Raw genomic sequence first — 13,942 nt, forward strand, 5'->3', positions numbered from 1 at the left:
TTTTTGTAACTAGACGGGTGTTATTAATGGGTCATTTATCAGAATTCTTGGGAGGATTGTAACGTATACATGAGATTTATTATGGCAATCAAAGGTGTTTTATTTGGAAATTATTGCTTTTAATGGAAATTCTCATAAATTAGCACTCCAATTGTCAATTGAATTTATTCCATTTTCTCACGTTGACTAGTAACCGTCCTATTGGTCCTTTCTTTAAATTGGAGCATTATGAAAGCAAAAGAGAAGGAAGTGGGAATTTCGCTCGCTGCAGCTGAATATGAATTTTGTAGCTTGGAGCTAGAGACTCAGGATCACCTCTTTCTTGGATGCCCAGTCACCCAAGGGATTTGGAGAAGTTTATTAGCCCGTGTTGGTTTGAACAGACCCAATATTGATTGGAATACGGAACTTTGCTGGATCTCCTCTCTCCATGGAAAGAAGCTTGACGTTATTTGCCTAAAGCTACTTTGGACTCATTATATTTATTGCATTTGGAGGGAGAGGAATACCAGGACCTACCAAAAGCAGGTCTCGTCTTCAACAGTCATAATTTGAAAGATCCTCTCGGATGTGCAAGCGAAGTTGTCCGTTCTTCCCCGCTTCTCATGCAAAATTGTACACTCTACTCTAGTGGGGCATATGTTTCGCCATTTTGATACTGCACTTAGTTGATTGGGGGGGGATGGATTTGAGTATTTTAGCTTACTGCTCTGTACAGGGGTAATTGGCACTGGTCTCTGATGTAAATTCCTTTTGTTATCTATGAAGTTATACCATTTACCCAAAAAAAAAACCAGAGAGAGAGTGAAAGAGACCGAGAGACAGTGAGAGAATAATTGAGAGGGGGTGATGATCATCTATCTAACATCATGACGTCGAGGTCTTTCTAATTTCAGGTAAGTGATAGTGGCTCCTGTTAGTGTTTTCGAAATGAAAATATTTTGTAATGACTATAGCCGAAATCTATATTGGTTTATGGTTTATTGTTTGTTAAGACTATGGATCACGTGTGGATATTATAGATTTTGTGTATACGATATGGTACCGATAATTGTGGAACTTGTTTGTGTACGATGCATTTGGCTATGATTTGGGCTATGTCAGTGGAGATATATGCTGGATTAAGTGATTAATGTTTATGGGCCTTCTCATGGACTAAGGTGGGCGTAGCAATCTGTATCTTTGTGTATAAATTTTGAATTTATGTTTCACAATAAAAAAACATGTCTGATTATGAGAAGTTATTTTACATGCATGATCCAGCTAATATTAGTTATGGTCACTTACTAAGTTCTCCCCACACTTACCCCTCAATTTCTTTTCAGATGATTTTACAGGTCTTAATGTTATTAGAGTGTGTAGCAGAAGCAAAAATGGATTTTCAGGATTCTATTTGTTAATTGTATTTATAGATTATTTATAGAATAATAATATATCATTACATATTTGTAAAATTAAGTCTATTATAACTCATTGAAATTTTTGGATTTTTCGATGCCAGGAAAATTGGGTATTACAGAAATCGCCAATAAAGATTATGAGTTGTCTTCGCGGATTATACCGTTGGAGATGTTGACTTCAACTAGTTCCGTTCTTTGGAAATAGATCCAAATTCTTCTGCAAGAGCATTTAGTTATTTTCAGTTACTCTGTAGACCTTCTGAGATTGAGACCTTTTGTAAATGAAAGCCTACCATGTCCAAAACTTATGTTCCAAAAACAAAAGAGATCAATTTATGCCTGCCATATATGATCGTGTTTTTTTTTGCTAATATTGACCAGATGAAAGTCACCTGTGTTTGAGGATGGATAAGTTGTTCACTACAGAGGATCACATAGAACATCCATTTTACATCTATCTACAAAAAAGAGAAGCAAGTTGTGACTATAGTAACTGTCAATATGAATTAATTTATGGTACCAGTTGTTTCTCGGAGAATATTATTGTAAATGTCAGTCTCAACTAGTTCCGTACTTTGGAAGTAGATCCGAAATCTTCTGCAAGTACATTATTTTCAATTGCCTGCTTTGTAGGTTCCGAAATGAAGACTTTCTTGTGAAAATGAAAGCCTGATGTGTCTTTATTGAAAAAGAAAAATGCTTCCAATAACTAACACGACTATATATTGCTTAGGAAATCTTAACCCAAAGATACCTTCGATAAAACAACTTCCCTATGAATGATTTGGGGTTTATAAATATTTCCATTTCTTGTTGGTCTTATTCAACAAAACCATACCATCCTAACTCTAAGAATTCCAGTCCTCCTCTGTTCTTTCAAAAACTTAACTAGATAAGCCCAAAGAATCTGATAAAGGTGGCAGGGAAGTGGCAGAAAACTGTTCCAGGAGCCAATCAGCAGTCGAAGGGTGCAAGATTTGCAGCAGAAAAGGGCCACTTTGTTGTATACACGATCGACCAAGGACGCTTCACTGTATCTCTGTAGTGATCTCTTTCAGGAGCTGTTCAGGATGTCAGAAGAGGAGTTTGGTCTATGGAGAACGTGATATCAAACATCACTCGAGGTACAGCCATGTATTTAGAGATGATGCTGCTGAGTCATGTTGCTCGATATTGTTGCTTCACAATTGCATCTTCAGATAAAAACCGCGTCGCCCGATAAGTGATTGTCTGTGGTTGGTGGAGAAGATACCTTCTCCGAGATGTACATTAGCCTATCTAGTTGGAAACTCTTCATCTCTCAGCTTCTTTGTCCCATCGCACTGGTGTAAAATTGAGACATCGTGCTATGAATTAAATCAGGAAAAGCACTCACTCATCTCTATTTCACAGTTGTTAACAAGAAGTTGTGCATAAAAATTTCAAATTCTAATGTCACAAATTAAACACGATAAATTCACACATAATTCACGACGGTCCAGCTGGATATAAACTGAAGTTAAGAAATGGTTGGCGACTCTTCTTTTCTGAATGAATATTTCCTAGATACATTCTAGACGGGCGGAAGTTCCCGATTTCATCATATGTAATAGATTTGCCTAGTAATACTCTGAAAAATACTTTTTAAGAGGATAGGAGAGAACATCAAGTTTTTAACTGCGCTGACTTACTAACAGCTCGGGTTTTTTGATCAAGTTACCGGAAAATAAAAAATATATAAAACTTAAATAACATTTTCAATATTCCATTACTCTTTCAATTTGTATATTGCAAGGCCTAGGGAGTACATAACTGAAAATAACTACTTTCTGGAAGAACAGAAACAAGATCTCTCGTTCCAGAGTTTGGTATTAGTTGACAGTGACGTTTGCATAGTTTCATCAAAGTTAAAATTCTTTGGAAAAGGACATATATACCTATGTTCTCTTTCTTGTTTTTGATGTTTGTTCTGATGTTTGATGTTAGTTGGAAGAAGAATATATTATCCTCAAGGAATAATTGAAATCGGAAGAGAATAATTGGAACATAAAAAATAACCGAAGTCATTCTACTTAGTCTTCAAGATTGTGTTGAAGTCGGGAGGAGATTCTCAAATGAGGATAACCCAATGCCTTCAAATGAATTGAACGATGAACCATATATGTTGAAAAAGTCGAGTGCAATTCGAGGATGAAGAAATTCCTAACGAAGAAGTCATGTATCTTGTCGAAGGTTGAACAAGATGCCCGCCCATTTCTAATGAAGAAGTTAATCCCTAATGAAGAAGTTGATTCAGACATATAACTAGTATATGCCATCACGATCACGATCACTGAAAATTCATTATTTTTCAATTCCTAAGAAGCACATAGCTAAACCTACCTAATGTGCTCCTAGAAACACGAGTCTCATCACCCTGTTATATCTCCTGAATTGAATCTTCCAGTAGCTCTTTAGGAAGTCCGTATCATTTTTGTGGACAGAAACCATGCCATTTTGGGTCATGTTTCTGATATATCAAAATGCATAGTTGCCTGGAAGATGGATTTACATCTGATATGAAGTTTGCAGGGTTGTGAATAGTGACTTCAAAAGTTTCCTATTGATGAAATTTTCTAACACTTCCTACAAACTGTGAATTAAAACCTTTTGTTCATCAAATAGCGATGGCAAAAGCTTCCTATGAGATTTGATTGCATGGGATTTTTTGGTTGATGCAGCATAAAAAGCAACTCTTACCGAAAACTTTTCCTTTATGCACAAATGGTTACAGCTTTACTTTACAGTAGAAGAAAGGGGGAAAAAGATATTATACAACTATCAAGACAGCATCATATTTACAGCAGTTGTGATCTGATTCAGTGGCCACAGACAAGAACTTGAGGCCTCACACATATTTCATCTGAAGTTGCTGCTGTGCAGCGACTAGAAGCCATGATGTCGAGCAAAGCCTTTTCCAAGTCCTTAGCTAAGCCTCGTTGAACCAGTGACACAACATACTCCATAGCCACTGCATCGCAGGGAACGGTGATTGGTCCATCACGTGAGTACCCGAACTCATCCTCAGACATCTTAAAAAGCTCTTGGAAGATGTTGTTTTGGAGGTATGATAGTGGCACCATGAATCGCCTTCTGTCAGCCGTGTAGACAACGAAATGGCCCTTGTCTGCTACAAACGGCATATCATTCGAATTCTCATGGGCACTCGGCAAAGAGGTTATTCTCCTGCTTGAAACGGCCTCCTTCTGCCACTTCCTTGCCATTGCAATCAGTTTCTTTCCGCTGATCATTTTCACTCTGTGTAGTAAGAAAGAGAGAGTTTTCGATATGTTTTCAATTAAAGCTGTAAATGGTATGTGTTTGGTTGATTCAGGGGACATAGAAGAGGGATATATATACAATTGCAACTGCGAGACAGTCCATTAATTGTGTCGAGATTTCCTAAGCAAAAACCATGTGATTGGTTATTGGAATAGTCGTTCCTGTCAGGTTTCTTGATTTGCTTGTCTGGTAGTTTAAGGACAGAGCAGGTCATCATCAATATGGCATGCAATGCCATATGATGTACTTTCTGCCTTCACCACAAGGACATTTTGTGGAACCAAAGGACAGTTTGGTAGTTTTCAAGTGAAAGAGTGAGCAACTCTCTGTGTACCCGGACCCACGCTACCCTTGTTGAATGCCAAAAATTAACGGACAGGAGGCTCGAATTCAAATAGATGAAGCAGTCACAATAACTCCCAAACATATATCATTTAAATAAGCATGCAGATAAACTTTGGAGAATCTGACGCTTGCTTTTTGAGAAGCGAGAGATATGTTCTGTCCTAGAGAATCTAGACACGGTGTGCTTCTGTTGAAGTAAACAAGGTAATAATGCACAATCACAACCCATGAAGTTGTCCAGCTTAAGACGAGTATATTAGTTGTGGGACTTCCTAGGTTGAACTATGAGATTAGTTATTGGAATATGATGTCCATTTCCTTATCGCCGAGAAAACCAAAAGAAAGAAGTACCTTAAATTTGTCCGATGGTCAGATAACGGAAAATAACTGAAGTTTTAAATGTTAATGGGATCTTATTCCTAAGCTAGGTATCTGATGAGATCGACCTCTGTAACAGTACTCTAAGAAAAAGCCAACTGTGATGTTAAAAATAAAAGAAAATTTCGTATCGACAATTTGTAGGTTTGCTATCTTGTAATTGTCTGAGGTCCTAGAAATTCAGGAAATCCATCTGTCCTGTTTCAGGTAAGTCTATTGCTCAGACCAAGAACCCTCTCATATCATGAGGTCCCAATAAAAGAGCTATTCCCGATCTCTAGTCAGGGCTGACCTAACTCCCTGGTTCACAATGAAATCATGTTCATTTATGTGGCAAAGCCTACTTTAGAGTGTCAGAGAGAATAAGAAAAATGGATTATTTACAAAATCATTCTGAGGTAGTTTATTTCATTGAAGGCATCTCTATCTCAAGATTTCCTAAGAAAACTGTGTGATCTTCCTCTGCATAAGGAAACAAGGAGAAGCTGCAAAGTATATTCTATGTTTCTCAGTGGCTTAAGAACGTAATGAGACCATTGTTTGAACAAAGCGGTCGTATATTACAAGGTCTAGGGTGCTCATAACTGAAAATAACTGACTTCCTAGAAGTATAAAAACAAGATCCCCTTCCAAAGTTTGGTATTGTATGAGATTGACGTATATGTAGTTTTCATCGAAGTACAATTGCTTTAGGAAAAGGACAATGACACCTTTGTTCTCTTCTCGCGTGAGTGTTTGTAAAAATGTATATTCTTCTTTTAGACTAACCAAAATCGGAAGCATTTAATCAGAAAGTGAAGAAGCAATCGAATTGGTTATAGTTTAGTCTTTGAGATTGAGTGAAAGAAGGGAGAAGATTCTCAAATGGGGATAATTACCCAGTGCTGTCAATGAATTGAACGTGGAACCACGCGAGGTGAAATAATCATGTATGAATCAAGGATGAACAAATGCAGGAAGCCGGTGCTTATTGACAAGTTAGATCTAGAAGTTTTCCAAAGTTTCCTCTTAATGGGATAAGTCACACATCATTGATATTCGTGAATTCAGATTTTTTATTTTTCGTTGTAGTAATGCGAAGGAATACTTCTCATTGATATATTATGAGAAGTTGATTTTAGTTGCATATGCTATTTGGTTGATGCAGCATAAAAAGAAAATCTTGTAGGAAATGTTTCATTCATTGCACAATGTTTATAGCTTTACTTTACGGGTAGAAGAAAGGAACAATAGAAAAACTGCGAGGTATCAATCAAGACCCCGTTGTATTTACAGGAGTTCTCTGACTCAGTGGCTGTATACAAGAAATTGAGGTCTCACGCACATTTCATCCAAAGATGCCACCGTTATCGTGCAACAACTAGAAGCTATGACGTCCAGCAAAGCCTTCTCTAAGTCCTTAGTTAAACCACGTTGAACCAGCGACACCACATACTCCATGGCAGCCGCATCGCAGGAAACTGTGATGGGCCCATCACATGAGTGCCCAAACTCATCCTTGGACATCTTAAACAACTCTTGGAAGATATCATTGTAGAGGTATGATAGTGGCACCATGAAGCGCCTTCTGTCGGACGTGCAGACAACGAAATGGCCCTTGTCTGCAACAAATGGTGTATCACTCGAATCCCCATGGGCGTTTGGCAGAGAGACTATTTTCCTGCTTGAAGCAGCCATCTTCTGCCACTTCCTTGCCACTGCAGTCAGTTTCTTTCTGCTGATCATTTTCAACTCAATGTGGTAAGAGGATGCAGGTTTTTGATGGATGGAGATGAAATGGTATGTTTTTCGTTGATTGGGAAGACATAGAAGAGTAGATAATTTATACACCTGCAACCTGCAAGTCGGTCCATTATTTGTGTTGAGATTTCCTAAGCAGAAGCATGTGGTTGGTTATTGGAATAGACCTTTTCATTAGGATTCTTAATTTTCCGGGTCACTAACCAAGTGAGGCCACAAGGACATCTGGTCGGTTGTCTGCTAGGTCGAGGACAGAGCAGGTCATCACTTTGACAAGATTTCTGCAATACTCTGAACTTAATTGTTCTCGAACTTTTCTCCTATTGATCTAACCATTTCCTAGATTACTGCAGCATAAATATTACACAAATCGGTCATATATTCTTAGTTTTTCTGGTAGCTTAAGGACATAACGAGCCCATTTTTACACAAAGTGGTCGTATATTGCAAGGTCTAGGGAGCACATAACTGAAAATAACTAACTCTCTAGAAAAAAAATAAAAAAAAATAAAAAAAATAAAAAAAGGAACAAGATCTCCTTCCAAAGTTCAGTATTAGTCGAGACCAGCGTTTATGTAGTTCCATCGAAGTACAAATTCAAAAAGGAAAATTATTCATCGGTTCTCTTTCTTGCCTATGATGTTTGTAAAAACGTTTCTTCTCCTCCGGGGAAAAGTCAAACTCATATGCGTTTAATTGGAACATCTTACTCTTTGGGACTAGGCTGGAAGAAGGAAAGGAGGTTCTCAAATGAGTATAAGTACCCAATGCTGTCAGACAGGTTGAACACCGAACAGCATGTGGTGAAAACGTTATATGCGATTTTAGAATGAAGAAATTCAGACAGTCCATAAGGACGCTCATCCGATATCTCTTCGAATCTTCGACAAAATATGAACAATCTTTCCTTTGATATTTTCTGCCTACCAAGAAGAGACTTCACTTCAACCTATCACCAGCCAAACAAAGACATGAATTTTGCCAACTCTATGACTTCTAAGAATTTTTCTATCTTCAACAGAGACAAAAACAAAGCAAGGTGAACCTGGAAATTGTCGATACCTGTCTCTTTCCGCAAGAATATGTTATATATGTTAATTTTAATTGGTATCCAACATAGGCAGAAGATCCCATTACTTCGTCAGGTACATTTCGTTATTTTCATCAGTTATTCGTTCCTTGGACCTCGCAGAATATGATATCCTGAGCAAAAAAAGAAACTAAAAGGAAAATCATGCTGTGTCGCTTAACCATAAGACAAAATTCGAGTTACACGTACTGCTCTCTTGTCTTCCTTAGTTATAGAAATGTCAAACAACGTATGAGCTGCTGCATTGTAAACATCGACACATTGAAGGGAATCTATCGCTGGTTATGAGTATATAAACAGCACTACCTTCATGGGTTTTATTCAACCATAAACATTCCATTTTCAGCTCTAAGTATCAAAAAGTCATCCCTCCCTCTGTTAAAGAGTAGACAATGAGCCCAAAGAAGCTAGTCGAGATAGCAAGGAAATGGCAGCAAATTGCCTCATCAAGGAGGGCAGGAATCTCTTTCCCGAGAACGAACCGTAAGTTGAAAGACCCACAATATGTTGCAGACGAAGGCCATTTTGTTGTTTACACAACCGATCAGAGGCGTTTCGTGGTTCCCTTGTGGTTTCTCTGCAGTGACCTCTTCCGAGAGATGTTCAAGTTGTCCGAAGACGAATTTGGACTGTCAAACGATAGCCCTATAACCGTGCCTTGTGATGCATCATCGATGGAATATATGATTTTGCTCATTGAACGAGGTTTAGCTAAGGATTTAGAGAAGGCTTTGCTTAGTACTCTAATTACGTCCACTGCCCTTTTGGACAGAAAATATGTGGGAGAGCAAGTGCGTGTTTGTGGTTAATTGTAAAATCTGAAAAAAAAATTATTATAAAATTCGATAATTACACGTGAATTTCCTTACATATAAAGGATATAAAAAAATTACAAATTCGATCGGATGAGTAAAATCCTGATAAAATGCTACAATCCACCGCCACTTTTAACCTGAAAAACGCTGATAATATATTTGGGGGGTGAACTTGACGCCCAGTGACTAACCACAACCTAAACTAGCCGGATCATAGCACGGGTTTAATAATATCATAAAAATATTGTCGAGACTTCCAGAACTCAGATCATCCCTGTGCCCCTTTCCAGCTCCCGACCATAGTGGCGGCTCCACACTGGCAGCCTCTCTGCTCCAGGCAGCCCTTTCCAACTGCTCGGCTTATGATTGGCTCAGGGCGCCATAGGACTCACCGATTCTCATCAATCTCATTTACCCAACTCAATACCTCACTTCTCATTTTCAAATATCATAATCGATTATATAAAAATACATGCATAATCCGTGACATTGACATGACCATGACAATACAGTTCTAAAAATACCATTATAACAATAATAAAAATACTAGTTTAAGAATATGTTACTCACCGTGAAGTCACCCGAACATCAAACCTCGAAAACTGATCATTTCCTATTTTTCCATTTTTCCTCTCGGCCATTCAATCTCTCTGTGGCTCTCTCATGATGTTGAAATTTAGCAAATGGAATGGAGAATGGCCGAGATGGGGATTTGCAAATTTAAAGAAGTAGTAAGGCGGTGGAAATGGATCAAGAGGGATATGTGGCACTTTAAAATTGGATGAGGTAATAACAATAAAATGGATGATGACACATGGAAAGTTAAACATCAAATCTATCTCATTAATCTTAATGATAAATACAAGCTAATTCTTTTAAATTGAAATATGTAATAAATTCCTATGTCTTCAAATAATATTTTTCATGAAACAATATCTTTACAAAATCATATGATATAAGGAAATTTCGGATGTTACATTAATATAGGTAATCTCTGAATGTACATATATTAGGAATCGTGCCATCAGATACTTTTTCATATATATGACTTCTCCCAGTTCTTGAGACATCCCAAATAAGGTTGAAATTTAGTGCAACTTGTCAGCTTCATAATAGCTGAACCTAGGCTAAACATATATCATTACTCATAACATGTAAGAAACTTACATAGGATTCTGTCTAAAGGACAAATGTCCATTCCGTATCCAAATCAGTTCTATAACATCGGAAAGTCTGTTACTTCATCCACTGTTGATGGGATCTGCCCTTAAGACACTAGACAAAAGTTTTGACTTTTGTTTCCTTGTTTTCTCCTCTGTTCTTTTCTCCTATGTTCAGACAAACATCTACTCCAATCAGTAAACACATGGTTTTTCATAGAAAAGCTCGACACAGATTCCAGTGTTTGTAACAATGGGAATTTGCAAACACATGTTAACAATAGGAACCTGGTTTGTCCGCTTTGTTAGTCAGTCAACTCTACCACTTTTTTCAAGCACATACACAAGTAAAAATAATAATTAGGTGATGGAAGGACAAACCGATGAAGCAAAGGGACCGTTTGGTTGTTTTGTTTTATCAGCAAAAAAGAAGTCAGGAAGCCATTGCAGATGCTGCAACTGCATACACACGCACATTGACTGCTGGACCCGAAATGTCTTTGGTGGACAAACCAGAGGCTAATAATAGATATGTGGACCAAACAAGCCAAATCTGATGCAATATATAAAAAAAAAAATTCATAAAGTTTAAGGCTATCCAAATCATAAAGAATATCATGTGAAAAATGTGACTGATCTAATAATGTTTCAACATGCCTTAGACATGCTAAGAATCAGGAAGTCAGAAATTTGGGACCAATGTAGCTGGCCAAAACTCGTTTGTCTGAGGTTAAAAAAATTTAGGAAAGATTTGTCTTGTTGAAGAAAGCAGTGTTGGGGTAAAAAGAAAGGTGGGGAACAAAGTAATTGTCCCACGCCGATCCCCCAAAGAGAACTTGGGAGGGCTTATATGAGATGAGGCCCTAGTAACCTATTGGCTATAGCTTTTGGGTTGCGGAAGGGATTCGAGCCCGTATAAGGCCCGGCCCAACAAGCGGGAAACTACTCGCGGTACGCACGCATCCTTGTGGTAGATTTTTCCTAGGTAAAATAAAAGAGTATGTCCACTTTCTTATTGCTGATGAATCTGCAAGAGAGGACTATCTGCTGAAGTCAGATAAATAACTTAAAGTTTCCAACGGTCCTTAATTAGGTACTTGATGAAATCGACCTTCGAACAGTATTCTGAGAAAAAAGGCATATCCGATGTACAAGGGGGAAAATAAAAACCTTATTGACAATTCGTAGGTTCTCTATGTTATCTTTGTCTCAGGTCGAAGAAATTATGTTACATGACCTGTCGTCTTCTTGAAGAATATGGTTGTTATTATCAATCCCCATTCTTCTGAAAGTACATTTAGTTATTTTCAGTTACGGGGTTCCTTAGCCCTCCTGAAATCAGGACTTTCTTGTGAAAATGAAAGCCTGCTCTGTCTTTAATCATCTTTTTTTCCACAAAGGCAAGATCCATTCCGATGACTAATCTGATTATCTTTTTCTTAGGAAATCTCAATCCAAGGATACATACGGTAAAATAATCTTCCTCAGAATGATTTGGGGGCTATAAATATTGCTGTTTCCTTCCAGTCTCGTCCATCGGAACCTTAACATCCAAACTCTTTGGATTCGAAACTTCTCTTCTTTTCTTAAGAAAACTAAACGATGATCAGCCCACGGAATCTACTGAAGGTGGCAGGGAAATGGCAGAATAGTGACTTCAAAAGTTTCCTATTGATGAAATTTTCTAACACTTCCTAGAAAGCTGTGAATTCAAACCTTTTGTTCATCAAATAGTGAATAGCGATGTCAAAAGTTTCCTATGAGGTTTGATTGCATGGGTTTTTTTGGTTGATGCAGCATAAAAAGCAACTCTTACCGAAAACCTTTCCTTTATGCACAAATGGTTACAGCTTTACTTTACAGTGGAAGAGAGGGGGAAAAAGATATTATACAACTATCAAGACCGCATCATATTTAGAGCAGTTGTGATCTGACTCAGTGGCCACTAACAAGAACTTGAGGCCTCATGCATATTTCATCTGAAGTTGCTGCTGTGCAGCGACTAGAAGCTACGATGTCGAGCAAAGCCTTTTCCAAGTCCTTAGCTAAGCCCCGTTGAACCAGGGACACAACATACTCCATAGCCGCTGCATCGCAGGGAACTGTGATGGGTCCATCACATGAGTACCCGAACTCATCCTCAGACATCTTGAAAAGCTCTTGGAAGATGTTGTTGTGGAGGTATGATAGCGGCACCATGAATCGCCTTCGGTCAGCTGTGTAGACAATGAAATGGCCCTTGTCTGCTACAAACGGCATATCATTCGAATTCTCATGGGCGCTCGGCAAAGAGATTATTCTCCTGCTTGAAGCGGCCTCCTTCTGCCACTTCCTTGCCATTGCAATCAGTTTCCTTCCACTGATCATTTTCACTCTGTGTAGTAAGAAAGAGAGAGTTTTCAATATGTTTTCAGTTAAAGCTGTAAATGGTATGTGTTTGGTTGATTCAGGGGACATAGAAGAGGGGATATATATACAATTGCAACTGGGAGACATTCCATTAATTGTGTCGAGATTTCCTAAGCAAAAACCATGTGATTGGTTATTGGAATAGACGTTCCTGTCAGGTTTCTTGATTTTCCAGGTCAATTAGGACACCAAGTGAGGCCACAAGAGCATCGGAGCTTCGCTTGTCTGGTAGTTTAAGGACAGCGCAGGTCATCATCAATTTGGCATGCAATGCCATATACTTTCTGCCTTCACCACAAGGACATTTTGTGGAACGAAAGGACAGTTTGGTAGCTTTCAAGTGAAAGAGTGAGCAACTCTCTGCGTACCCAAACCCATGCCACCCTTGTGGAATGCCAAAAATTAACGGACAGGAGGCTTGAAATAGATGAAGCAGCCACAATATCTCCCGAACATATATCATTTAAATAAGCACGCAGATAAACTTTGGAGGATCTGACCCTTGCTTTTTGAGAAGTGAAGAGATATGTTGCGTTTTGGAGAATCTAGACACAGCGTGCTTCTGTTGAAAGAAACAAGGAGATAATGCACAATCACAACCCATGAAGTCGTCCAGCTTAAGACAAGTATATTAGTTGTGGGACTTCCTAGGTTGAACTATGTGATTAGTTATTGGAATATGATGTCCATTTCCTTATCACCGAGAAAACCGAAAGAGAGAAGTACCTTAAATTTGTCCGATGGTCAGATAACTCAAAATAACTGAAGTTTTAAATGGTAATGGGATCTACTTCCTAAGCTAGGTATCTGATCTACTTCCTAAGCTAGGTATCTGATGAGATTGACCTCTGTAACAGTACTCTAAGAAAAAGACGACTGTGATGTTAAAAATAAAAGAAAATTCGTATCGACAATTTGTAGGTTTGCTATCTTGTCATTGTCTGAGGTCCTAGAAATTCAGGAAATCCATCTGTCCTGTTTCAGTTAAATCTATTGCTCAGACCAAGAACCTTCTCATGTCAGGAGGTCCCGATGTAAGAGCTATTCCCAATCTCTATTCAGGGCTGACCTAACTCCCTGGTTTAAATGAAATCATGCTAATTTATGTGGCAAAGCCTACTTTAGAGCATCAGAGAGGATAAGAAAAATGGATGATTTACAGAATCATTCTGAGGTAGTTTATTTCATTGAGGACATCTCTATCTCGAGATTTCCTAAGAAAACTGTGTGATTAGTTAATGGAATATAGGCTTTCTCTGCATAAGGAAACAAGGAGAAGCTGCAGAGTATATTCTATGTTTCTCA

At 38.2% G+C, this 13,942-nt stretch overlaps 4 protein-coding genes across 4 annotated transcripts; 1 reads left to right on the forward strand and 3 right to left on the reverse strand.

Annotated features, from left to right (window-relative positions):
* Positions 1-4,136: 4,136 nt before the first annotated feature.
* On the reverse strand, positions 4,137-4,724 carry LOC116195401 (auxin-responsive protein SAUR68-like). The gene has a single exon (XM_031524566.1). The coding sequence runs from the start codon at positions 4,667-4,669 to the stop codon at positions 4,238-4,240; it is 432 nt and encodes a 143-aa protein (XP_031380426.1). The 5' UTR covers positions 4,670-4,724; the 3' UTR covers positions 4,137-4,237.
* Positions 4,725-6,710: 1,986 nt separating this feature from the next.
* Positions 6,711-7,148, reverse strand: LOC116197100 (auxin-responsive protein SAUR64-like). The gene has a single exon (XM_031527125.1). The coding sequence runs from the start codon at positions 7,146-7,148 to the stop codon at positions 6,711-6,713; it is 438 nt and encodes a 145-aa protein (XP_031382985.1).
* Positions 7,149-8,645: 1,497 nt separating this feature from the next.
* LOC116197110 (auxin-responsive protein SAUR68-like) lies at positions 8,646-9,062 on the forward strand. Its single transcript, XM_031527136.1, has one exon. The coding sequence runs from the start codon at positions 8,646-8,648 to the stop codon at positions 9,060-9,062; it is 417 nt and encodes a 138-aa protein (XP_031382996.1).
* Positions 9,063-12,049: 2,987 nt separating this feature from the next.
* On the reverse strand, positions 12,050-12,642 carry LOC116197884 (auxin-responsive protein SAUR63-like). The gene has a single exon (XM_031528150.1). The coding sequence runs from the start codon at positions 12,593-12,595 to the stop codon at positions 12,164-12,166; it is 432 nt and encodes a 143-aa protein (XP_031384010.1). The 5' UTR covers positions 12,596-12,642; the 3' UTR covers positions 12,050-12,163.
* Between the last annotated feature and the right edge of the window lie 1,300 nt (positions 12,643-13,942).

The sequence above is a fragment of the Punica granatum genome, chromosome 2, assembly GCF_007655135.1.
Source record: "Punica granatum isolate Tunisia-2019 chromosome 2, ASM765513v2, whole genome shotgun sequence".
NCBI classification, from domain to species: Eukaryota; Viridiplantae; Streptophyta; class Magnoliopsida; order Myrtales; family Lythraceae; genus Punica; species Punica granatum.